Source organism: Ahaetulla prasina, chromosome 1, assembly GCF_028640845.1.
Source record: "Ahaetulla prasina isolate Xishuangbanna chromosome 1, ASM2864084v1, whole genome shotgun sequence".
In the NCBI taxonomy this organism is placed as follows: Eukaryota; Metazoa; Chordata; class Lepidosauria; order Squamata; family Colubridae; genus Ahaetulla; species Ahaetulla prasina.
The window spans coordinates 47,613,260-47,640,116 of record NC_080539.1 but is presented as its reverse complement, the minus strand read 5'-3'; the positions used below and the strand labels follow the sequence as shown (position 1 = coordinate 47,640,116).

Sequence of the window (26,857 nt, the reverse complement as noted above, 5' to 3'; positions counted from 1 at the left end):
AAAAGTAGGTATAAAAACAATCTCTTCCATATTTTGTAGGCTGGACACTATAACCTAGAGACTTGCCTGAGTGTGGTGTTGCTTTCCCTTGCAATGGTGATGGCAGGATCTGGGAACCTGAAGGTTCTTCAGCTCTGTCGTTTTCTACACAAGAAGACAGGTGGAGAAATGAACTATGGATTCCATATGGCACACCATATGGCTCTGGGACTCCTCTTTCTGGGAGGAGGAAGGTAATCTGTGATCTGAAAAAGAATCTTCTGCTCCTTAAACCTTTATATTTCCATGCATATAAACATCCAGAATGCAAAAAAACAAAACAAAACAAAAAAACTCCCTGAAGAATCTAAGATCTCTTTGCGATTAACCTTGGTATACAGATAGGCTGCAAGGAAGGATATATCTTTGTGTCCACAGTATTGTTTAATTATATGAATTTAGGATAGAGCCACGGTGGCACAATGGTTAGAATGCAGTACTGCAGGCTACTTTTGCTGATCACCGGCTGCCAGCAGTTTGGCAGATCGAATCTCACCAGGCTCATGGTTGACTCAGCCTTCCGTCCTTCCGAGGTGGGTAAAATGAGGACCCAGATTGTTGGGGGGGAAATGCTGACTCTGTAAACTGCTTAGAGAAGACTATAAAAGCACTATGAAGCAGTATATACAGTAAGTCTAAGTGCTATTGCTATAATCATAGCATTGCGAGAACACCAGTTTTTAGATTACCGTATATACTCGAATATAAGCCGATCCGAGTATAAGCCGAGGTCCCCAATTTTACCCCAAAAACTGGGGTAAACTGGGGACTCGAGTATAAGCCGAGGGTGGGAAATGAGGCACCTACCGGTTGGGGAAACCTCCTCCTCAGCTGAGAAGGCTGGCGGCTCCCCGCCCGCCCTCTCACTGCACCGCAGGGCTTCCCGCGCCGTCCGGTAAAATGTGAAAAAGAAAAACAAAAACTCGAGTATAAGCCGTATATACTCGAGTATAAGCCGAGGGCTTAAAAAAAAACTGAGTATAAGCCGTATATACTCGAATATAAGCCGATCCGAGTATAAGAGGACGTTTTTCAGCACAAAAAACGTGCTGAAAAACTCGGCTTATACTCGAGTATATACGGTAGTTGCTTTGTTCAAGGAGGAACAAAAATATGGAAACATTGAAAGGGATCTCATAAGAGCATTTTCAGTAATGGCACTTTCCCCGATGGTCGTTCACTGCTTTATTAAGACTTGACTTAATAAGACTTTGTATACATTTTATCTGATATTTATGTGTTCTACTTTCTCACCTTTATGGTGTAATTCTTCTTGGTAACTTTTAAAAACGACATCCCCTTGTATTGGTTTTATTGTTTACCATCATGCTGCGTAATCATAAGTACAGGTACAAGAAAGAAAGGATATAAATTATTATGTAAAAAAATAAAATAAAACTAGACTAAAGAGCAGGACTGAGTGACATTACAGTGACCCAGAAGCTTAGGTTTGACGATCTTAAGTTTTTCCATGTGTCTTTCTGTAGTAATTTCAAATTCTTTCAAAAGCTAGTTTCCTACAAGAAAAGTAAAATATGCAGCATATGTTTCTGTAAATATGTTTAACTAAAGTGAGTCAATCATAAAGAAAAATATATTTGGTTGATAAGAGCTGACAATGACTTGATGGCATATAATAAATTTTAAAAAGCAAGCCAATCGGGATGGAGTTATTCTTCCATCTCTCCATTTTGCTTCCAAATTTTGAATGAAATCTTGTCATCTCCATTTAAAAGCTGTTGGCTAATAGGGCTGGCAAAACCTTTTTCTGTGATGCCCATTAAATTAACTGGGCAAGATGACTGAATAGTCTAGCATTTGTAGCTCTTTGTAATCTTTCATTGGCTTAGAACTAATATTATGGTCATTATAAGTTGGGATCATATTTTGGCTTGACAAGGAAATGCTTTTTATCGACTCATGGGAAAATATTGTTTCTTTGCAGATATTCACTTAGCACTTCAAATTCATCAATTGCTGCTCTTCTTTGTGCATTCTATCCTCATTTTCCAGTTCACAGTACTGATAACAGGTAAAAGGACCTGATTAGGAAGTACATTTAAAATCTAATGCTAGAAATAGTTTGGTCTGAAAATGTTTTGTCATTTGTGAAACAAGTATTCAACTTGTAATGTCTAGTGCATACAAATTTATTAAAAACAAAGAAATCTTGAAATTTTTATGTAGTAATTGCAGAGATCTAGAGAAGGCCTAACATTTTGATATCGCTGCTAGGTCTTCAATTATTTATTTACATTTATTGGCTGCCCAATTCCATATTTATTTAATATTGTATAATAAATGGAATAATTTTCACTATGTGTAAAGAAGACTTGGGATAGATTGTGGAAAGAAGAGGAAATATGAAAAAGCTGTAAAACATCATGGAATTAGAAACGTTTTATTTTTTTCTATATGCACCATGCAAAGAGAGACAGAATCTAAACTGATGACATTAAAGTTCTACTGTTGGAATAATCACATTGAACATCTGTGTACCAGATTGGCCAATGATATTCACCAACTCTAAAATTCAATTATATTTGTCTGTCTACACATCTTATCATAGGATGACTCTGGGTAAATACCCAGCCTCTGCAGTCTATAAATACTAATGCACTAAAACCACAACAGTTTTGTGAAAAGCTTTATAGGTTTTTAAAAATGAATCTTTCTAGGTAAATGAATGAAGTATATATTTTATTTCAGTGATATGAAACTGAAGGTCTAATATTATCAGTCTCCATGCTAGCACCATTGTCCTCTGGCTAAGGAACAAATGTTTTTTGGTTCTCTCTCTCCCTCTCTCATAAGAAAAAGAAACTCAATTACAACTCAGAAATCTTCGTGCTATGCATATATGCCTGCCCTGTACCCATACAAATCTACAAATTCTAATTGCAGACGTTTTAATTCCAAATTTATCTTTGATAACTTCTCAAGGGTCTCCAGAGCATATTCCTTTTCTCAATAACTATGAAATCTGGATGACTTTGAAAAAAAGGGTTTCACAGAATCAAGACCACGTCTCTCCAAACATAGGAGGGAAAGGATATTTAAATGGATCTTTGGCTATTCATGAGAGATGAATGGATTCGTACAGAAAGAGACACAGCCTAGATCAGAGGTCTTAAAGCTGCCAAGTTTGAAGACCTCTGGCCTAGATTATTTCTTCTCTGCACAGGTATCACCTTCAAGCCCTGAGGCATCTGTATGTCCTGGCAGCTGAACCCAGACTCCTTGAACCTGTGGATGTAGATACAGATACCCCTTGCTATGCATTGCTAGAGGTTACCTATAAGGTATGTAAATTCTGTGACACATGGAGAAAAAAAGGTCTTATTCTCTGAAATACAGGTGGGGAAAGATAACTCTTCCACAGTTGTTCACCCTTGTTAGGGGAGGTGAAATTACTGCACAGTGCTGCCTGACCTGGAGAAAGCCAAGCTATCTAACTATTCTTTGAAAGAATGGGAGGGATGGTAACTCAATTGTATTAGTTTAAAGCAGACTGCTTGATCTTTTTACCCTGGAATAACCTTTGATATAAATTTTCAGATCCCAGGAAAATCCTGCATAAAAAATATCTACAGTTCACAGTACATTAATGTGATCATTAAGTCGTGGATGTAATCATCCAATAATAATTGTCGAAGTGCAAAGTTTTAAAAATTGGGATGTTTTTCTGTCAAGATCTCTCATAGAACAACTTCTGACCTCATGTGGAAGTGGAACTCCAGGGTCCTGTAGGTCCTGTTAACAAAGGTTGGCTTAAAGAATCAGCCACACTCCGTACATAATTTGGCACAATCTTTAGATAAATACATGAAATGAAGGATGCAATTAAGAAGAACAGAGGATATCTGCAGGATCAGCTCATTATTTTGTAGTACTGAGGACAGATTAAAGCACTGTCCTTGGAAGCTTATATGGTAGAAACATCCCATGACAGGGAAACTTAAAATTAGAAGATTTTTCCATGTGATCCATCCGCTTTCTTGAAACCTGATTGTTTCATTCCATGCGATTTAGAAAATATATTTCATGCCTGTAACGAGAAAAGTAGTATTTTGAATTTGAGGTGGGGGCTCTATACATTCCATCTAAGGCAGCTTACGTGGTTTGTGAATGTTTTCTACTTCTACATTTCATAACTTTTGACTAAATGGTTTTGTATTTCAAAGGGAACTCAGTGGTATGAAGAAACATCTGAGGAACTTATGGCACCCACTCTTCTCCCTGAACTTCATTTACTGAAGCAGGTATGCAAGATGATTCTGTTTTGCAAAGTGACTGAGATGTAGCTCCTAAATGCAGACAGCATTTCTGAGAATGCATGTTTAAGAAGAAGGTATTTTTTTTCAAGGGCAATATGTCATTATATCAGACTCCCTTGACTTTGCCAGGAGGAGGGATTCTTTAGAAAGTATGGGGACTTCCTCTGAAATAAAGAACTTGAAGGTTTTTTGTAATCTTATCAATATCTACAATTTCAATTTGTTATTCTTCCAGATCAGAGTGAAAGGTCCTCGATATTGGGAACTGCTGATTGATTTAAGCAAAGGGGTGCATCATTTAAAGTAAGTGTTATGGTGAACATTCTGAATAGTTGCACGCTGTCTTGCAATTTTATTGGCTCTGGAGAAATGTTGGAACCCAAATATAAACAGCTGTTTGTCTATGGAGATTCTCAGTCATCCAAGTCAACCAAAAAGTCCAGTTGCCTCTTGAAAAAGCACCTTTGGGACAAGCAGCTGTTTGCTTTTTAAGCGTGCTACAGATAGTACTCAACTTATCGCTATTCTCTCGATAACTTTGAGTTTTCGAGAGAATGTAATACACATTCTGAGAGCATGTGCCCCAAAGACAAATTCCTTGTGTGTCCAATCACACTTGGCCAATAAAGAATTCTATTCTATTTTATTCTATTCTTTTCTGTTCTGTTCTGTTCTATTCTTATTATTGGTCCTTAAAGATACAGCTGTTGTGGCACCATCACATTCACATGATCAGAGTTCAGGCACTTAGCAACGTGTGTGTGCTTAGGACCACAGGGGCACTTTAATTCCCTCCAGCCACTCTCTCCTCCCTTCTGTGCTGCTAGCCCTCTGTGCTTCATGCCCCCTGCTGCCCTAGCCGACTTTCACCGAATACCTAGTATACTGAAGTATTTAGTATTATATTGAAGTACACTTAGTATACTGAAATATTTGTGTTGTACCATTCCTTCTTAAATTACATGAGCAACTATACAGAGCATATCATCTTGCACTGTTTGTACAAAAAATAAATAAAACAGTTCAACTCAATATTTCCCTTTTTTACCCCCCCAGATCAATTCTTTCAAAGGATGGTGTCCTCTATGTAAAACTGAGAGCTGGGCAGCTTTCCTACAAAGAAGACCCCATGGGCTGGCGAAGCTTGCTAGCACAGTCTGTAACGTATCGAAAGACAGATGCCTATGCAGTAAAGGTAGCTCTTCTCCTCTCAAATTACCATGCTATGTGCTGCCATCTAAACATACCAGCAATAATGCTAGATAACCCATTTTCCATTTTGAAAGAATTTTTAAACTAAAAGATGTTCCTTAGAAGGCTGAATTGGGAAATGGAAAACAAATTCAGAGATACGGTAGAAAGAAAGACAGTTGGCAGAAGATTAATAGTACCTGCAAAGTACAGGCATGCCTTGTTTTAATAAGCTTCACTTTATTGCTCTGTGAAGATTTCTTTTAAAAGACCCTGTGCCTGCAAAAAGATTACTTGCTAAAGGCTCAGATAATGATTAGCATTTTTAGTAAATAAAGTATTTTTAATTAAGGGTTGTACATTTTTTTAGACATAATGTTATTGCACACCCAACAGACCACAAGATGGTGCAAACATTACTTTTACATGCACTGGGAAACCTGGAAATTGTGTAACTTGCTTTATTGTGATATTTGCTTTATTGTGGTGTTCCGGAACCAAATCTGCAATATCTCTGAGGAATGCCTGTATTGTGTTCTGACATCCAAACAGAAATTTCTGTTATCCTGCATCACATAAAAGGTTTTTATTATGTAACTTTATTTCTTGTATTTGTCTAGAATCAGTTTAAACTAATAACTGCTCTGACTAATATATAGTCACAGCAGGAATTAGCAACCCATAACCCTGAATCCTTAATTAGTGACAAAATGGCCAAATTTTGGTAATGATTTTTTGACTAAATACGCAAGAGTTTGTGTAGGTCCTCAGTGATCTGCTCTGATTCTCCCAAATACATTATCTGGCTTAAATTTTTGCCTCATCTCTAACTGCACTACAAAATATCAGCTTTATTTTGTCCTTTAACAATATTCCTAGAGAATGTGTGTCCCGACTCCCGTCTCCCTCCCCGGCCTTCAGTCAAATTCAATTCTACTGAAATCATGACCCATTCATATAGTTTCCCTAGGAACAATATGTCACCAGTTATTTTGCCCACTTCAGATGAATTCTAAAAATCTTTTTATTTCAGTATGGCTTTTGAATCGCTGACAAGGTTCTGTTGAATTTATCACTACAAATAAACAAATAAGTAATAGAGGAAAGACAGGCAAGACAAAATAGCCTAAAACTGAAAAACCATCAGGTTATCCGCTAACCTGATTGATTGATTCATATGCCATCTTATTCCAGAGATTCTGGACACAGCTCAAAAGTTTTTTTTAAAATAAATAAAAGTGATAACAAACCATAATGATCTAGACCCTCTCAAAGACTTCTGAAAACTTAAATCTTAACTATTCTCCAGAACGGGGGTCTCCAGCCTTGGCAACTTTAAGACTTATGGACTTCAACTCCAAGCTTTGCTGGCTGAGGAATTCTGAGAGTTGAAGTCCACAAATCTTAAAGTTGTCAAGGTTGGAGACCCCTGCTCCAGAAGGTGATAAGAATAGAGACCACTCTTGCCTTGGGGCTTAGCAATTCCCAAGGAAGGGAGCAGCTACTGCTTCTTGCTCTCCCTTATGTTAAGAGGGGACCTTCAGCAGGCATTCCCCTTTTCACTTTGGTCAAGAGGGCAGCATCTGCAAGAAATGGTGCTTGGGGTGGGGTGGGGTTGGATTGAATGACCTACAAGGTCTCTTCCAACTGTTAATCTGTTTGGGAGATGTTATCTCTAAGATCCCAAGGGCCTGAGCCATATAGGGTTTAATAATCAGCGCCTTGAATTGCACCTGCATAACAGAAATGGAATGCTGGACCGGGGGTGGGGGGAGAGACTGATACCTTGGACAGTGAGAATTATGAAAGATTGGAACTGCTGCAGAAAAAAACCACCCCTGAGCCCAGTTCTTGAAAAGTTAGACTCTAAGCAGTGTCTCATGATTTCATGTGACAGGAAGAATCATTTTGAATATACCATGTCCAACGTAGTACTATGTAGAGCTTTATGTGCAATAACTACTGTTCTGAATTGGGCTTGGAAGATTATAGATTACTAATGCAATGGCTTAAGAATAGATGCTAGTTTGTCAAAGTGCATCTTGGGCGTCAGCAGTCAGATCACTGATCACAGCTTTGCTGGCTGAGGAATTCTGGGAGTTGAAGTCCACAAGTCTTAAAGTTGCCAAGGTTGGAGACCCCTGGAATAGAGCGATCTGACTATAGCACCACATAGAGTGCACTCCACTAGTTTAAACATGTTTTTCAAGAAGTTCTTCTTACCAAGACACAATAGTGCGGGACGGTGGCGTGTAAGATGTACTTTCTTATAAAGAATAATAGTTTGCAACCAAAAAAGGGAAATCTTCTAATTTCAAATATCATTTTATTTTTAGCCAGAAGCTATTTCTGCTTTCACATCTGATCCAGCGCTGCTTTTATTTGCTGACTATTTTTGCAAGCCAGCTGCAACTATGGGGCAAGTAAGTTGTCAGGTGTAAACCTAGCTAGGAAAACGGGGGAGGGTAAGGGAATTGATTATATTGGTCAAAAATTCTGAAGTGTCTAATGACATAGATCAGTGGTTCTCAACCTTTATAGTGCTGCGACCTTTTAATACAATTCCCCACAATGTGGCGACCCCAACCGTAAAATTATTTTTTTTAGGCAGCGATCTCAGCGTGCCTCAGCAGCCGCAGAACGGGGAAAAAAGCGGCAAACTATTTTTTTGAATTTATTGCGCCTGAAGCTGTATTGGCTAGCGATCTGAACTGCTTGCGATTGCCTTGAGGACGGAGGCATTAAAGCAGAGACTCCTCCCCTATTAAGTTTATCACACCTGAAGCCAGATTAGGCTAGCGATTGGGAGTGATTGCAGCTGGCTTGAGAGAGAGACATCAGAGCAAAGATTTCTCTCTTTTTTAATTCATTGTGTCTGAAGCCGAATTCGCGATTTTTCGACTCGCAAGTATACTTCCCATATTTCCGATGGTCTTAGGTGACCCCTGGCAAATCGTCATTCGACCCCCAACGGGGTCGCGACCCACAGGTAGAGAACCGCTGACATAGATCATCCTTATCCATTCCCAGCTATATTGGGCCACAATTCCCATAATTGTCCCAGGGGATATGCTGATCAGAAATTATGGGAACTGTAGTCAAAGACATAGGGAGTAATGAGGACGATCAGCAGTAAGGTGGATAGACTTAATTACAGTGGTGATGAGAGCAACACTGGAAGACTTAAAAGACCAGGTTATGGACATAATGGTGAACGTCTATGTGATTGCCAAGTCACCAATATAACTTCATCACCGAACTCTGAAAATGCCAAGGGAATTGGTTTCTCCTAAAATAGTTCCCAACCATGATGAAACACTTAATATCTATACACACATTGCATTTTAAATAAAATAATAAGGGATTCGTTATTTTATATTTAATTCTAGCTTTCTGATATTGGGATCCAAGAATATGTGATTCAAGTCTATAGATAGAAAAAAAAAATGAACTGAATGCTGTGTTCTAATCTAGGTAGTGTAGAACAGAAAATACTTTTCTGTTATGCAGAAACTTTGGGTAGGTTCTCAAATATGTTTTGGAATTGGATTAATTAGAAAAAAACACAAATGTTTAAAAGAGTAGATGGCATGCTTTGTAAAATATATTTTTCTTGCTTCAGAAACAGGAAGTTTTTGACCTCTTTTCATCCATTCTGTATGAGTGTGTTACTCAGGAGAATCCAGAGATGTTGCCGGCTTATATAGCAATTGATCAGGTATTTTTTTCTCTCCTCAGCATGTGTTCTTATTCATATATATATATACTTATTTTCTAGTTTAAAGAAAACAAACATTAGGTGCATTTGTAATTACATTTATTTTGATCTCTTGAATTATGCTTTAAAAAGCTACTTGTAATAATTTATCCTCAGTCACATTTTATTTTTATGCCTTCTAGAATTCAACAAGTTTCGATTAAAATCTATAACAAACATTTATCTGAGGAAAATCAAATTCAGTGAAACATTATCACCTCGTGATAATTATCTTAAACATCACTCTTTTGCCCCTACTGTATTAATTTAATTCTGTCTTCATTTTCTTTCATGCTAGGCTGTGAGAAGATTAAAAAAAAAGCAAATGTCTGAGACATTTGATTTGTGGCAGATAAAATTGGTTCTAGAGTTTTTTAATTCCAGAAGTCATCAGGAAGGAAAAAGGAAAAATCCACATGCAGGACTTTTTATGAATTCAGAATTTTTACCTGTGATGAAGTGTTCTATAGATAAAACCTTGGATCAGTGGCTACAAGGTAAAGCTTTCATTATTTACTTTGCTGGTAGAAGGCTACAATAAGTTCTTTAAATTGAAACAGGTTTCTACTTTAATTTGCTGACTATTTTTGCAAGCCAGCTGCAACTATGGGGCAAGTAAGTTGTCAGGTGTAAACCTAGCTAGGAAAATGGGGGAGGGTAAGGGAATTGATTATATTGGTCAAAAATTCTGAAGTGTCTAATGACATAGATCAGTGGTTCTCAACCTTTATAGTGCTGCGACCCTTTTAATACAATTCCCCACGATGTGGCGACCCCAACCGTAAAATTATTTTTTTTAGGCAGCGATCTCAGCGTGCCTCAGCAGCCGCAGAACGGGGAAAAAAGCGGCAAACTATTTTTTTGAATTTATTGCGCCTGAAGCTGTATTGGCTAGCGATCTGAACTGCTTGCGATTGCCTTGAGGACGGAGGCATTAAAGCAGAGACTTCTCCCCTATTAAGTTTATCACACCTGAAGCCAGATTAGGCTAGCGATTGGGAGTGATTGCAGCTGGCTTGAGAGAGAGACATCAGAGCAAAGATTTCTCTCTTTTTTAATTCATTGTGTCTGAAGCCGAATTCGCGATTCTTCGACTCGCAAGTATACTTCCCATATTTCCGATGGTCTTAGGTGACCCCTGGCAAATCGTCATTCGACCCCCAACGGGGTCGCGACCCACAGGTAGAGAACCGCTGACATAGATCATCCTTATCCATTCCCAGCTATATTGGGCCACAATTCCCATAATTGTCCCAGGGGATATGCTGATCAGAAATTATGGGAACTGTAGTCAAAGACATAGGGAGTAATGAAGACGATCAGCAGTAAGGTGGATAGACTTAATTACAGTGGTGATGAGAGCAACACTGGAAGACTTAAAAGACCAGGTTATGGACATAATGGTGAACGTCTATGTGATTGCCAAGTCACCAATATAACTTCATCACCGAACTCTGAAAATGCCAAGGGAATTGGTTTCTCCTAAAATAGTTTCCAACCATGATGAAACACTTAATATCTATACACACATTGCATTTTAAATAAAATAATAAGGGATTCGTTATTTTATATTTAATTCTAGCTTTCTGATATTGGGATCCAAGAATATGTGATTCAAGTCTATAGATAGAAAAAAAATATGAACTGAATGCTGTGTTCTAATCTAGATAGTGTAGAACAGAAAATACTTTTCTGTTATGCAGAAACTTTGGGTAGGTTCTCAAATATGTTTTGGAATTGGATTAATTAGAAAAAACACAAATGTTTAAAAGAGTAGATGGCATGCTTTGTAAAATATATTTTTCTTGCTTCAGAAACAGGAAGTTTTTGACCTCTTTTCATCCATTCTGTATGAGTGTGTTACTCAGGAGAATCCAGAGATGTTGCCGGCTTATATAGCAATTGATCAGGTATTTTTTTCTCTCCTCAGCATGTGTTCTTATTCATATATATATACTTATTTTCTAGTTTAAAGAAAACAAACATTAGGTGCATTTGTAATTACATTTATTTTGATCTCTTGAATTATGCTTTAAAAAGCTACTTGTAATAATTCATCCTCAGTCACATTTTATTTTTATGCCTTCTAGAATTCAACAAGTTTCGATTAAAATCTATAACAAACATTTATCTGAGGAAAATCAAATTCAGTGAAACATTATCACCTCGTGATAATTATCTTAAACATCACTCTTTTGCCCCTACTGTATTAATTTAATTCTGTCTTCATTTTCTTTCATGCTAGGCTGTGAGAAGATTAAAAAAAAAGCAAATGTCTGAGACATTTGATTTGTGGCAGATAAAATTGGTTCTAGAGTTTTTTAATTCCAGAAGTCATCAGGAAGGAAAAAGGAAAAATCCACATGCAGGACTTTTTATGAATTCAGAATTTTTACCTGTGATGAAGTGTTCTATAGATAAAACCTTGGATCAGTGGCTACAAGGTAAAGCTTTCATTATTTACTTTGCTGGTAGAAGGCTACAATAAGTTCTTTAAATTGAAATTGGTTTCTACTTTAATTTTGACTTTTATCCTAAAAATGAAGAAAATTTAAGGTGTTAATTACAAACTCAGTTCTCTGTTGGTATATAGTGAAGATGGAGGCATAGGCATACAAGGGAAGTATCAGTAGGTACAAGGCAGTTCCAAGATTAGCCGAAGGAAAAAAACATACTTTGGAAAAAAAATTAAGAAGTGCCCCTCTATTAATGATGTGGAATCCATAATGAATACTTTCTAATTGGTAATTGAAGGAAGAAAGAGGAAATGGGTAATGATGATAGTGAAAGATATGAAATATCTTAGATGAAGAGATAGCTGGTTTGCTAGAATTTTGAACAGAACTCTACTTTCCAATATTTGGTGCAGATCAGAGGTGGGTTTCAGCAGGTTCTGACCAGTTCTGGAGAACTGGTAGCGGAAATTTTGAGTGGTTCGGAGAACTGGTAGTAAAAATTCTGACTGGCCCCGCCCCCATCTATTCTCTGCTTCCCAGGTCCCAGAGGAAATGGGGATTTTGCAGTAACCTTCCCCTAAAATGGAGATTTTACAGTATCCTTCCCCTGGAGTGGGGTGGGAATGGAGATTTAATAGTATCCTTCCCCTGTCACACCCACCAAGCCATGCCACGCCCACCAAGCCACACCCACAGAACCAGTAGTAAAATATTTTGAAACCTACCACTGGTGCAGATCCCATTTATATCCCCTAAAATATCTCCCTTATGTGTATTTCAGCTGGCGGTGATATTTGTTTACATTCCTATTTAAGTGGACAACTTATTGATGAATCTCAATTAAGTATGTTGGCGTGTTTCCTTATATATCATTCAGTCCCAATTCCAGGACAGCTGTTAGCTGGAGGTTTGGAAGGTAAATTTACCATTTTGGTTCTTTTAAAAATATTTTAACAGAAAGGAAACTCACATTTTATATTTGGAACAGATTCCAAATTTACTGATTTGTATTAATTTAGGCTTTCTATCCCTTTAGCTCAGTGGCTGTCTCAGTTTTCAGATAAAGGCCTTAGCATTTCTGGTAAATACCAAGAACTGAAGTACTTAACTAAGAAAATCCAATAAAATTTATTTCATTGAGTTGCAATACACCATTAAATAACTATTGTAGAATTTCACTGCATTCTGAAGCATACCTCACCTCTTGCAAGAGAGAGAATGAATGAATTTATGATAGACCAGATGAAGACTAGATTCATTGTCACCATTTAATATTGTTGGATGAATAAAACCCAATAGGCTAGAGAAGGCACAAAGCATAATTTTTAAAGCATGATGATGTGATTATCTGTACATTAAATGTATTAAGTCATAGTCAGATCTATGAACCCTATCAAAATGTGCCTATTGGGTGGCTGTATTTTAAATAATAGGAAAATCAAAACTGCTGTACATCACCAAAGAGTATACAGGTAGTCCTTGACTTATGACCACAATTGAATTCAATTTTTTTGTTGCTGAGACAGTGGTTAAGTGAGTTTTGCGCCATTTTATGACCATTTCTGCATAGTCGTTAAAGTGAATCACTGCACTTATTAAGCAAGTAACACGGTTGTTAAGTGAATCTGGCTTCGTCAGTGACTTTGCTTGTCAGAAAGTTGCAAAAAATGATCACATGATTCCAGGACACTGCAGCCATGTATGTATGTTCTTACAGCTGGAAAATTGTTTTCTCTCAAAATATTTTCTAGGTACTACACGCTTTTCTGATCTTCTCTTGAAATTCAAAGCACTGAAGATACCGGTTCGTGCACTGCTGAGGCTTGCACCTCTTTTGCTGGGAAATCCACAGGCAGCGACTTTGTGAAAGCAATTACACAAGATTGACTTATCTGAGTCACCAATCACAATACCAATATGGTATCTGACATGGAATGAAAGATACATAGCAAAGATATAGCTTTGCTTTCAAGTTCACAAACTTACAACTAACACATTTTTCCATTCCCTTTTTATGTTTTCAGAGCGATCAAAAGAAGTTTATATATTGTTGGATGGCTGACATGCCAGCGCAAATTAATACATCTACTTTTGTAAATAAAATTTGTTTGCAAAAAAACAAAACAAAACAAAAACAGTCTTGATGATAAACTTCAAAAATAGACTATCTGGATGTAAAATATCAAATCCATGCGGAATAGCATTCTTTGGCCAATGGCATTTAATCATGTCAAATTGTAACAAACAACATACACACAAAAGTGATGGTTAATAGTTTTGAATCACCAGTGGGAGAAATGCAGACACCAAAGGAGCTCATCTCCTGAAATATTTGAAATATTTCAGGAGATGAAATATTTGAAATATTTCCATATAAATTTCCAAAGATTCAGATTGCTCAAAAGTAATACAAAATATATTAATATGGGCAGTGTTCTGTGCTACTTCTATGTTCTGTCAGTATTGAAGAAGAATATTTGCTAAATGGTTTGTGACATTCTATCTTTCCATCTGGGCTACTTTGGGGTTTTGTTCTATACAGCAGGGGTCTCCAACTTGTGGGTTGTGAGGGGATTGCAACTGGCCACGGAAATGGCTGAGGAGGGGTGCGTGCATGTGCAACCTCACTTGTGCAAGCATCGGGCGAACACATATGCATGTGTTCCATTTGAGGGAGCGGTAGATGCGAGTGTATATCACTTGCACAAATGGAGCTGCATGCACGTATGCTTGCCAGCCGCTCGTGTGAAACTCTGCTTTATAGTGTCCTACTGCCTAATACATAGTTGCCTTTATTAAGTTGTCTATATATGAAGTGCTTTTAAATTCATCTTCACAGGACAGCCATACCTTTGCTTCAAAAATCCTGATTATAGATTTTTTTAAAGGTTGAGTTCCAACATCTCTTAGTGCTTTTACAATATAAAAAGCTACAACAATAAAGCAAGAGTACAAAAGAGATGTGTGTCCAGAAAAGAAGAACTACCAAGCAAATTCAAATATTATAGGGACTTGCCCCCAAAGCCTGGGAGAATAACCAAAATTCTTATGCCTTCTGGGAATTAAAGCCTTTAGTTCTTCACCAACACAAAGCAAAGACACATATTAAATGAAGCTGCAACGCATGGTTAATTATACCACATAAAATAATTTGATCTTTCACAAGTCCCAGAAGAGAGATTTCTGGCAGCTAAAATCTGACCAAAATATGATAACTTTTCCAGGTTGTGATTGGCTTCATTCCATTTTTTTTTCTATTCAATTGACAGCTCAGAGAATTAGAGTCATTTTTTACATCTGAATGAATATACTGCATGCAAATATATGTTGTCTTTGGATGGTTATTAACAGTGATCAGTGGCCATAATCAGAGTTATTGTGATGTGGTTGCTGAGTTAATGACCATACAAAACTGCCACATTCTGGGTCAGATCTTAAATTTACCCAGCTGTATGGATTTCAGCTTCCAGCATTTTTAGGAATAGCCATGTTGGTTGGGGAAATCTAGGAATTTTAATAAAGAGCATCTGCAGTGGGAACAGCTGGTCTATTTTTATATCGTCCATTTTTAATTGGCATAAGTTCTTCAATTTCTCAGGTTGCAGTTTTTAACAGCTATGCTTTAACTGGAAGGTTTCAGAAATCAAATGGAAGACTTTGTTCATGGAAGACTTCACATCTGTATTTTACTATGTCATTTGCCACATGTCCTAATGGGACATGAAACCACAAGTTGCTTTTAAAGCAATAATTAAACCTAGAAGGATGGGCAGTCTTGGAACTTTCTTTAAGGCCTCCAGAGCACTAACCACAATTGCATACAAAACTAGAGTTAAGAAAAGAGCAACAGAATAGCAAAAGCAAAGAAGCTGAAGAAACAATCCACCAAATAGCTGCTGCAAAAAAGATCACGAACAGTGATTACATCAAATGTCATGACACAATTATGTTGCACAGGCGTATCTGTAGGAAATAATCACTTGCCTGCAAACAAGAATTGGTAGGACCACAAATGAAGAGATTGAAGTGCTCAGAGATTTTACAATTCAAGCAGACAAACATCTGCCACACAATAGAATAGAATAGAATAGATTTTTTTATTGGCCGAGTGTGATTGGACACACAAGGAATTTGTCTTGGTGCATATGGTCTCAGTGTACAGAAAAGAAAAGATACCTTCATCAAGAATTCTAAGGTACAACAATTATAGTCATAGGGTACAAATAAGCAATCAGGAAACAATATAAATCGTAAGGATACAAGCAACAAAGTTACAGTCATAAGTGGAAGGAGATGGGTGATGGAACTATGAGAGATTAATAGCAGTGCAGATTTAGTAATAGTTTGATAGTGTTGAGGGAATTATTTGTTTAGCAGAGTTCAGGAAGAAACTTCAGATATAGAGTAAATTGTTCAGATGGGCTTTTATTCTTTTCATTCATTATATAGGTCCCTAACCTGGTTCTTCCATTCTTCCAACGTGTAGTTATCACCACTACAACTGAATTTATCTACTTGCTGCTGATCATTCTTTTCTTCTCTTTCCTTCCACTTTTCCCAGAATGACTCACTTTCATATGAGATGGATGGCTATTCAAATATAAATAAATAAATAAATGTCTTTTCCTTAGAGATAAGTCTTTGCCTAATGTGTCCAAAGTAGGATATTTTAAGCTTGATCATTTGTCCCTTAAGTAAGAACTCTCTTCAGCATTAGATGAAGTAAAAACATTGTGATCTCTAGAAGCATCAATAATAAAATAGAATAGAATAGAATTCTTTATTGGCCAAGTGTGATTGGACATACTAGGAACTTGGTGCATATGCTCTCCGTGTACATAAAAGAAAAGTTACATTCGTCAAGAATCATAAGGTACAACACTTAATGATAGTCATAAGGAAACAATGAATATAAATCTCAAGGATACCAGCAACAAGGTTACAGTCATACAGTCATAAGTGGGAGGAGATGGGTGATAGGAACAATGAGAAGTTTAATAGTAATGAAGATTTAGTAACTAGTTTGACAGTGTTGAGGGAATTATTTGTTTAGCAGAGTGATGGCATTCGGGGAAAAACTGTTCTTGTGTCTAGTTATTCTGGTGTGCAGTGCTCTGTAGCGTCGTTTTGAGAGTAAGAGTTGAAACAGTTTATGTCCAGGATGTGAAGGGTCTGTAAATATTTTCACAGCCCTCTTTTTGACTCCTGCAGTTTACAGGTCTTCAATGGAAGGCAGGTTGGTAGCAATTGTTTTTTCTGCAGTTCTAATTATCCTCTGAAGTCCGTGTCTGCCTTCTTGGGTTGCAGAACCAAACCAGACGATTATAGTCTTGACAACACTCAAGACTTAACAATTGTGGATATGACAGACAAAATATCTGGATAGTGGAGGAATCAGAAGAGAAGAGAAAGAACAGGAGAAAATAAAAAAATGCAAACACCTGCAAGCAGTAGAACGACTGGTGCAAAAAAAGCAAAAATAGTACTAATGGTAACAGTGCCTTGACATGAACACTATAGGCATTGACAAAATCACTTGCAATCACTTAATTGCAAAAGGCAGCTTTCTTGGAACAGCTTGCATCCTACCACGATAGCTTTAATATTATTAAACAGCATTTGCCTATCTCGGGTCCTCGGGAAAGCCTCGAGAGATGGACAAACAATGCCAAATCCGGTGTAAACATCTGGCAGAGCGTGCGATCAGCCATCGTAATAACCATGACATAAACTCGTGTTCATACGAAATAAAAATACGTACCTACGGTTCCGTAAAGCAGCAACTTCCACTTTCCCAAAGCACATTCGTTCTCGCGTGAAATCTGCCCGTGAATAAAAGTTCTCGGGACTGGCTTGTATTGCTTCCAAAAAATAAACGGCGGGGAAACACAGCAATCTTTACTCTGCTTTACTCTGCTGAGAAAACGGGACCAGTGAAAAGAGCTGCGCGCAGCCCCCAGAGAAAAGCTTCCTGTTTCATTTAACAAATGAAGAAGTAGCTGTCGTCAGATTTGAAAGCAGCCGGTAATGTGGCCCGGACCAATGAGTGGGGCAGGGAAGGCTGAGTTTCATTTCTGGCGCCCGTTACAAACGCGGCGATTGCCGCTTTCTCCGCACACGTGGAAGAAGGCGCCCCTTTTGCTACTCTCTCGTCCGCTTTTGCTTTTCCGGGCTAAGCTGTAGACGAACCGGTCGACAGCCGCAACGTGCGGGGGGCTTGGCGATCAGAATCCCTTAGGAGAAAGCGGCATTCGGTAAGACGGGGTTCCTTTACTTCAAAATCGATTTGGGGGGCTGCCTCCTTAGTCATGAGTTTTGGTCTGGTCTACACTGTGCCGGCTGATGCTCTGCTTAATAATATTGAACGGGGCCTTCTTGTTGGAGAACCTCAGTTGACACTGCCGTGTAAATATCAACTGGAAGTCTGTAGAAAGCCCAGCTGCCTCCACTCCAAAAAACACTTTTGGAACAACTGGAAGTGTATGTGAGAAGCCTAGTTGATATTCCCTGCATTTGCTTAATGGGATGGATGGGATGCAGAGTGGAAGCATCTTGTTACCCTCAGCTCAGCCTCAACCACTGGACTGCAAATACTGTACTCCTTGCACTTGTAAATGTTTGGAAGATCAGAATCTGGTGATGCCCATTTTGTCTCTATAGTGTATAGATCGCCTAGCTAAGAACGGAAGATGCCGTACATTAACTCTGGGTTAGTAACTTTATGGCAGGTTGTAATTTAGCATTTTGGGATGCCTCTAGTTACATAGAGAAATAATGTTCTTAATCATACTACAGTTGTGTTTTTCACTGGAGTGGGGTTGGTATTAATCACAAGTTTGTGGGATTATGAAATGAAATTCTGAACCTGTGGAGGGTGAGAGAAAGTAGAAAGATCCTATTGGGAGAAAGCTGAACTTTCTACCCTAAATTGATTTGGCCCCTGAGAATTCAACTTCCTTTTATCAGCCTAACACCCATCCTGCTGGGTATTATTCTGTAAGTCAACTAGAAATAAGCTTTTACAGATAACTGAGCTGTCAGCTCTACAAAGCAGAGTGGAATTTACTTTCAGTTAACTTGTGAAGCTATTGGTAAAGGCTCAATAACAAGTGTCAAACTTTTTCAGTGTTCTAATTTTTAAAACTTCAAAAAAATCCAAGAATGAACAAATTAAATCTTAGAGTTTTCATTGTGTTTACCAAATCAGTTTTTTACATTTTCACTATTTCTTAATAGCAACAATCTGTCCCTGCCTTAAATTGCATTAGAAAAAATAAATTGAATCAAAATGAAGAATTTAAAATAAAGATGTGCTGGGAGGGGAAGATGTTAAGTAGGTCTGTGGAAGAATTGTTCAGTTTATTTACTCAGAATAAATTCTGTGCTCAGAATTGATAGGGTTTTTTTTCACCAGTTCTAATTCATAAAAGTAGTAAAAAAAACAAAGCTGGTAAATTCCACAAACCACCCTTGAATGAATCTGAAGGCGAGCCACAACTTCATTTCCAAGGAAGAATAAGATTCTAGATTTCTTGGATTCTAGATAATCCCCTTACTGCTACCAGTAGAGCAAATCACACTATTGTGCTTTAAGCATAGTCAAATTCAAATGGAGCTTCAGAGTGAAAAAGGAAATTACCCTTTGCTGTATTATGCAAATTAGAAAATCAATCCACCTTAAATGCATAATATCAATGTATATATTTTTTTATTTGCAGCATTCTTATTGAATATATTCTTGATCAGTTCTTATTGTTCTTATGACTGAGTATTGCCAGGTACACATTTTTAGTCCAGGCCAACACAAGGATTCCTGTGACCTATAGATCAACAGTATTTGATTACGTAGTCCTCTACTTACAACCACAATAAGAACCAGAAAATTCATCAAGTAGTACAGTTTTTAAATGAGCTCACATAATCACAGCCTAATTTATGACTTTTTTGCTGTGGTTAAGTGAATCACCTGGTTGTTATGCAAGGCATCATGTGACTGCAATCTGCATCCTCCTACTGGCTTCTCCATTGACATTGCTTGTTGGAAGCTCGCTGGGAAGGTCACAAATAGTGATCATGTGACTAGGCTGCTGCAATTGTCTTTAAGTGTGAACTGGTTGCCAAGCATCCAGATCTCATGACTGCAGGAATGCTGCAGAAGTCATAAGTATGAGGACTGGTCATAAGTCAGTTCTCCCAGCGCTGTTGTAATCTTGAATGGTCGCCGGGTTACAAATGGTTGTAAGGCGAGGACTACTTGTGTCATAGATTTCCAATTTCTGTTCCAAAAAGAAAAAAAGTATTTTAGTTGTAGGCTCCTGAACTAACTTTACTTGTATAAATATAGCACAGGTGGTTAATTTAACAGGTTAAGCATTTGTGTGAAGAGAGCCAGCAAATTGAGTCTTAAACAAATGCATGTTATGTTACTATGTTAGCTAGACATGAAACTTCAGGGAATCCCCAGTAATTCTTATACTAATCCATGCCAGCACTCATGCTTAGCATCTGAAAAAAAGATGCTGAGCATGATGTGGGGCAATTGCATTGTGCCTCAGCTTTAGGGCTAGTCCCATTTCTATGCAAATATCAGTATTTTTGGTGAGATATAATAGTAGTACTTTTCTTGATCTTTTCCATGATTAGTTGGTGCCACTATTTGATTTACCATCTTATACATTTACATACAATACTGTGGGGTGATTTTTTTTCTTTATCAGTTGGTTAAAGTCAGTTGATGCTGATTTACAGTCCTAATAGCAGGGTAGTTGCAGCCATTCTGAACAATGTAATATTACTGAGTGATAATAGTATTAATCTTTGTTTTCTTCTTGGAACGGAAAGTTGAAACTGGAAACCAAAATTACTGCAGGGATGCATCATTTCTTCATGCTGCTCCACAGGTTGTGAAACCTGAGCAAGTAGGCTAAGGCATATGAGACACAATATTGAACGTGGCAATCTTGACATAATCTTCCTGCTTCATCATATCATGAATTATGTGCAATTTATGTCAGAATTAGAAAAAGTACATGAATGTACTTGACCTGTAAATATACTTTGAAACCAATACCAGTTTCCAGCCATGAGTGTTGGGAATGATGGGAGTTGTAATCCAAGATTTAAGGAAAGCTAATTTAGATCCTAGGAATCTCTGTGCAGAGGGGGAGGTTGCTGAAGACTTGACCTTCAGGTGACCTCCAGGCCTACATCTGTGACTCGTGTGAGGCAATGATTACATCTTCCAAAGCTCACCTAATCAAAGAAGGGAATTGGTGTCCTTATAAGGTAAAAGTAAAATTTGAACACTCCCCTATTTAGCTCAAAACCTCTGTTTCCTTTAGCTATCTTCCTCTTTTCAGTCTGTGCTTAAATTAGGACTCTTAGATCTAGGCGGCAGAAATCTCAGTAGTCACCAGATGGCAGCAAGCAAAGTTTTCTTTATCTCTTTACTGTCCCCTAGTGGTCACCCAGATTTTTATAGCTCAAGTCCTTATGAGCAAGCAGGAGTGCTATTTTTGGTGCTAGCCAGTTAAGGCATGCTATGAAAAGTACTAACAATGTTCATAATTGACAATTTCATGATGTATTATTTCTCTTCTTACCCAACTCACTGCTACAGTCCTTTGAGAAGCTTTTGCTGGTATAAGTTTCTTTTCTTAGTGATGGAAAGATTTGCCTGAATCCATTCAGCAATTTTACCAGGATTTTTTCTCCCCAGTCTTCTGGTATATTACACTCCCTCTCCCAAATCCTAGTTGTTTTTGTGTCAATAGGGTTATTGTTTAATATTATTAGCTTTTCTATTAGATATTAGAAGAAAAGAGATAAAAGCTGGAATAAGAAGGCATTTTTGACAAGCAAGGCCATTACCTAAAGATCACAAAAATAATTGATCTGTATGTATACAGTACTTTAATTGTTAAGGTGAGCAATTTGATGATAAATATGAAGTTTTTTTAATGTCTAATTTTTCAGAGCTAATGGACAACCCTCATCCTTCATGCAGTTCCTCAAAGTACAACTGGACAGGGTAAGGTCAATACTTTTCCCCAGTTTGGGGGCACTGCTTATGTTAACTGAGGGGAATTTAAGGGGCAAAATTAGTGCCAGAAGCTTTCAAGAGTGAAAATTCCATCTCTTAAATAAAAAAACCTCAAAACCTTTTAAAAAATGCTTTTTAAATATATTTTAAGGCAGAGTTCCCCAACGTTTCCAGTTTTGCAGACTGGTGGTGGGAAAGGGGTGGTTCTGTGCAAGTGGCTGGCAAGCGTGCATGCACAAGCATAGCTTCATTTGCACAAGTGGCATGCACACATGTCTGCTGCTCACCTAAATGAAGTGCACACATGCGCTTATGGAAGTGAGAATGTGTGTACACTTGCTTGCTGGCCGCTTCCATGGCTTGGTTGCAAACCTCTTATGGCCCACAAGTTGGGGACCCCTCTTTTAAGGATCAAAAGGGGCCCGCGTAAATTTTGCAATCTAAAATCTCATAATCACCAAGAATGCTTTATTTTTGTTTTTCTGGCTATGCCAGTGATAATCGTGACACTGCTCTTGGCTGGCAAAACCAGAGAGTTACCCCCAGCTGAAAGCCTGTTGCCCACCCCGGTATTGTTCTGAATTTGTTGCTAGTTATATAAACAGAAAATTATTTCTAAATAAATAATATGGGCATGGTGACATATTTTAGTGGATAATTATTATATAAAAATATAATACATTATATTATAAATTATAATTTATAGTTTTTTCTTTGACATACATAAATGCTTAATGAACAGTGTATTTGTCTGGGTCAGTTTACTTTATACACCAGAGGTGGTCAACCTGATCCCTACTGCCCACTAGTGGGCGTTCCAGTTTTCATGGTGGGCGGTAGGGGTTTTGTCCGATACTGAAACATTTTCCTTTTTTTTAATTTAATCGACTTTTAAAAAAATTTTCATAGCATAATTTAAAAACATTTTCATTAGGTTTTCATAAAATTCCCTGTGACAATTTAAATTTCTGAAAATATACTATTTGTATCGCCCATGCATAAGTTTAGTTCACGTTACATAAGTGAAACTAAATGGTGCTATAGTGCGACCGCAAACAAAAGAGCCTCATCCCAAAATAGCTCACGCATCTCCCCCCCACCATCTAGCTGTAACAGAAAAGCAGAGCTGGTAGCCGGCGCACCCCCCCAAACCCAATCCGCGATGCACGAGAGGCATGCACAGATGACAATACATGGCGCATTACTGTGGAACCGGTGGGCCGTTAGAAAATTTTACTACTAACTGAGATACAAAAGTGGACGGTAGGTATAAAAAGGTTGACTATCCCTGTTATACACCATACTAATCACAATAGTAATACTATTTAGGTATACATGGTAATGCTCTTTCAACTTCTAACATTTACGTCTACATAGTAATTGTAATATATAACAGTATACATAGTAATATTTTCCCCATTTCTAATATCTACCTCTAAAAAAGGGCAAGAGATGATGGATAGATACAGAATACTTTTTAATATAGGATTTGCTTTATTAAGGGCTATGATATTTTTTATTGCGCCAAGGTTGAGAAACACTGCTGTAATCATTGTTCTTATCAAATCTCCCAGATGTATTTTGCTTTCAACTGTGTCACCAGTTGTACTTGCTCATCCTAAACAGAAACAGAATCTGACCTATCCAAGCTGTTTGTTTCAACAGTGCAAAGCCCACCAAGCTTTAAGCTTCAATATGCATAATATCACTATCAGGCTTTGCTTGTTAATTAAAATACGTCTGATTAATTTAGACCGCTTATTCAAAGAATCCAAATCAAAGCTAGTTCTTAAATGTCTCCCAGTTTTCAGCAGAAGCACCAGACTTCTTTTCCTCCATGTTTTCTTTCTTCAGTTCATCACTGAAGATGATGAGGATAACAATAATTGAATGAATTAAATAGTGAGTTTCTGTGCTATATATTTTAGAGGAAAAAACAATCCCCTTCCATTTTAAAAATTATTGTGTCCGTATCTTCTCTTTAGCTATGAGAGCAAACCAATGTTGGGTGGGGCTGGAGCAGAATTATGAATCATATTATCCAGGACAAACAATAAACAGAAGAATCAGCAAGTATAAGACTCTTCATTCTAACCAGCTCCTTCATCCCTCAGCAAAAGAAGCCTAAAGGATATACTTTATTTCTTTGTGGTGTATCAAGGAGCATACAACATATGCCTGAACTGTGTGATTGTGCGGGAGTTTTCTCTATAATACTGTATGTATTAGGGAGGAAATTGATTTTCCTTATGTCAGCCTTCCAGAAGCTGCTACCTTTCATATGTGTGGGATCCTATAATACTCAGGCTCTGGGGCATAATATTGGGTGAAGCTATTTTAGGATGTCACTTGATCCTGTCTTATTTTGTACATGAATTTACCTTTGGGTGGAATTTTGCATATGTTTTGAATAAACATCAGGTTGCCTTTCATCTGGTAAATAAAGTCTTAACATGGGAAAATCTTGCCTGAATTATTTTATAGTCACCTGAAATTCTTTCAGGGCCTGAAATGTCCTACTGAGCTTTTGCCTGAAGGAGGAAAATCCAGTTAATTTTAATATTATGGAATGCTCATAGTAGAGCAGCAAAATCTCATCAAATAAAACCAATTTGCCAAGTCATTTGCACAATTTCCTGAGATAAGAAATCCTATGCTGTATTTACTCTACAGAGCAGCTATATTTAACAGAGATAAGCCAGGATTCTGGTTAATTGTAAATTAGAAGCAACCAGTTTGATCCCCATTTAATTCAGGCAGATAAAACTAATCAGATTGTGGTGCCTTTCATAAGGTTTTGGTATTTTGTCCTTGAACAAATCAGGATCAAAGTTTTAGAAACAATAAGTCTGAAAATGTTACTTCCTATCACATTCTGCTTGATAATAAGCAAGGATAAGTCAAGAATCCTATTTTATTATGAACACAGCTGTTTAAAAGAATATTTTTGGAATATCTATGAAATTCAAGACAAAGAAAAGGGTATTGTATCTTTTTAATCCTTGTTAAAAAATAACAATTCACTCTAGGCATACATTCTTTCATCATGAAAATGCCCAACAAAAAATGAAACCTTGGGTTTATATAAATGATTGCATTGTATTATAGTGATTTTTTTTCACAGTTAAACAGCAGTTAATATATCAGGGTAATTTCATGCTCGTTCCTAATTTGGTCATTTGTAAACTAGGGTGTGGGTTTAATGCCTTGCTACGTATTAGTAACAGGGCATTTTAAAGTAATTTAAAAAACATCAAGATGAATCATTATGATATTTGGTAGCCATTAATTTTTACTATCTACTTGAGAGATCTAGTTATGAAAGAATAACTTTATCATATGTACTTATCGACATATGTTGCCTAAACTGATTATATTTTTATAACCAAAACTTTGTGTAGGCGAATGTAAGATGTTATTTTAAAAAATTATACTCTGCTTGTAGATTCAAATGTTTTTAGCACTTTCAAAATATGAGAAAACTTTTTTGTTACATCATTTTAATATTCTAGTCCAGTTGGCAACTTTAATATAATCAAATTTGAAAAAAACTTGTAGTCTAAGGAATGTTAGTTCCTTTTTCCAAGAAAAAAAAGGGGGTTATGTCCAGAGGTGGGTTTCAGCAGGTTCTGACCAGTTCTGGAGAACCAGTAGCAGAATTTTTTTTTTTTTATTGAAAGAGTTTTAAAAAAACAAAAACATTTTCCCCCTTTTTTCCCCCTCCCTCCCAAAAAAAAAACAAAAAACAAAACACCCCCCTCCCTCCCCCACCCCCCGGCTTCCCGGGTCAATCACAAGGTAAAGTTATACATAAACCAAACATAGAATAAAATTTTCCCTTCCAATCCAAATAACCACATCCAAAGCTTTTCGTCTCCCAACCCCCTCCCCATTACATAAAATAACTTTCTAATTATTCAAAGGCAATCTGATATTTCTTAATCTGATATCTGTTTTGTAGATAATCAATCCATTTTTCCATTCAATTAAATATCTTTCCTGCGTATTGTCTTTTAAAAGCTGAGATTTTAGCCATCTCAGCCAAATTAATAACTTTCAATATCCATTCTTCTATTGTAGGTATCTCTTCTTTCTTCCAGTATTGTCCAATCAATAGTCTTGCTGCTGTTATTAAGTTCAAAATCAATTTAGTCTCAATCCCTGTACAATCCGTTATAATTCCCAAAAGGAAAAATTGTGGCAGGAACTTTATCTTCTTCTTCAGTACATTTTGAATAATCCACCAAATTCTTATCCAAAAGACCTTAATTTTCTTGCAAGTCCACCAAATATGAAAATATGTAGCATCATCACAATCACATCTCCAACATTTCGCTTGGATATTAGGATACATACATGATAATTTTTTGGGATCTAAGTGCCATCTATCCAGTAGCAGAAATTTTGAATAGTTCGGAGAACCGGTAGTAAAAATTCTGACTGGCCCCACCACCATCTATTCTCTGCCTCCCAAGTCCCAGCTGATCAGGAGGAAATGGGGATTTTGCAGTATTCTTCCCCTGGATTGGGGAGGGAATGGAGATTTTACAGTATCCTTCCCCTGCCATGCCCACCAAGCAATACCCACCAAGCCATGCAACGCCCACCAAGCCATACCCACAGAACCGGTAGTAAAAAATTTTGAAACCCACCACTGGTTATGTCTTCTCTGGTTACTTGTAGAATTTCTGGTTGTTATAAGAGGAACAGGCTCTTATATGTTTTTGTAGCATTGTTTTTTACAGGTAGTCCTTGACTTAAGATCACAACTAAGTCCAAATATTCTGTTGCTAAGTGAGACATTGGTTAAGTGAGTTTTGCTCCATTTTACGACTTTGCTTGCCACTGTTGTTACATGAATCACTGTAGATGTTAAGTTAGTAACATGGTTGTTAATTGAATCTAGCTTCCCTATTGACTTTGTTTGTCAGAAGATCACAAAAGGTGGTCACGTGACCCTGAGGTACTGCAACCATTATAAATATGAGTCAGTTGCCAAGCATCTGAATTTTGATCAAGTGACAGTGGGAACACTGCATTGGTTGGAATAGAATAGAATAGAATAGAATAGAATTCTTTATTGGCCAAGTGTGAT

At 37.3% G+C, this 26,857-nt stretch overlaps 1 protein-coding gene and 2 long non-coding RNA genes across 3 annotated transcripts in view; 2 read left to right on the top strand and 1 right to left on the bottom strand.

Moving 5' to 3' along the window:
* The window catches only part of ANAPC1 (anaphase promoting complex subunit 1), a 67,021-nt gene extending 53,166 nt beyond the window's left edge, over positions 1-13,855 (top strand). Inside the window, exons 38-48 of the mRNA XM_058165095.1 lie at positions 40-233; positions 1,985-2,071; positions 3,224-3,341; positions 4,224-4,301; positions 4,552-4,619; positions 5,373-5,511; positions 7,844-7,930; positions 9,130-9,225; positions 9,563-9,761; positions 12,502-12,636; positions 13,472-13,855. Coding sequence (XP_058021078.1) covers positions 40-233; positions 1,985-2,071; positions 3,224-3,341; positions 4,224-4,301; positions 4,552-4,619; positions 5,373-5,511; positions 7,844-7,930; positions 9,130-9,225; positions 9,563-9,761; positions 12,502-12,636; positions 13,472-13,587 — 1,317 coding nt within the window. The 3' untranslated portion in view covers positions 13,588-13,855. The remainder of the gene's footprint in view (positions 1-39; positions 234-1,984; positions 2,072-3,223; positions 3,342-4,223; positions 4,302-4,551; positions 4,620-5,372; positions 5,512-7,843; positions 7,931-9,129; positions 9,226-9,562; positions 9,762-12,501; positions 12,637-13,471) is intronic.
* On the bottom strand, positions 112-17,958 carry LOC131189170 (uncharacterized). Its single transcript, XR_009152936.1, has 3 exons — positions 17,482-17,958; positions 3,757-4,087; positions 112-245 (listed from the first exon to the last, which is right to left on the bottom strand). It is a non-coding gene; the product is annotated as an uncharacterized LOC131189170 (long non-coding RNA).
* On the top strand, positions 17,842-25,404 carry LOC131189171 (uncharacterized). The gene is made up of 4 exons (XR_009152937.1): positions 17,842-17,974; positions 21,696-21,750; positions 22,870-23,025; positions 23,748-25,404. It is a non-coding gene; the product is annotated as an uncharacterized LOC131189171 (long non-coding RNA).
* Positions 25,405-26,857: the final 1,453 nt, after the last annotated feature.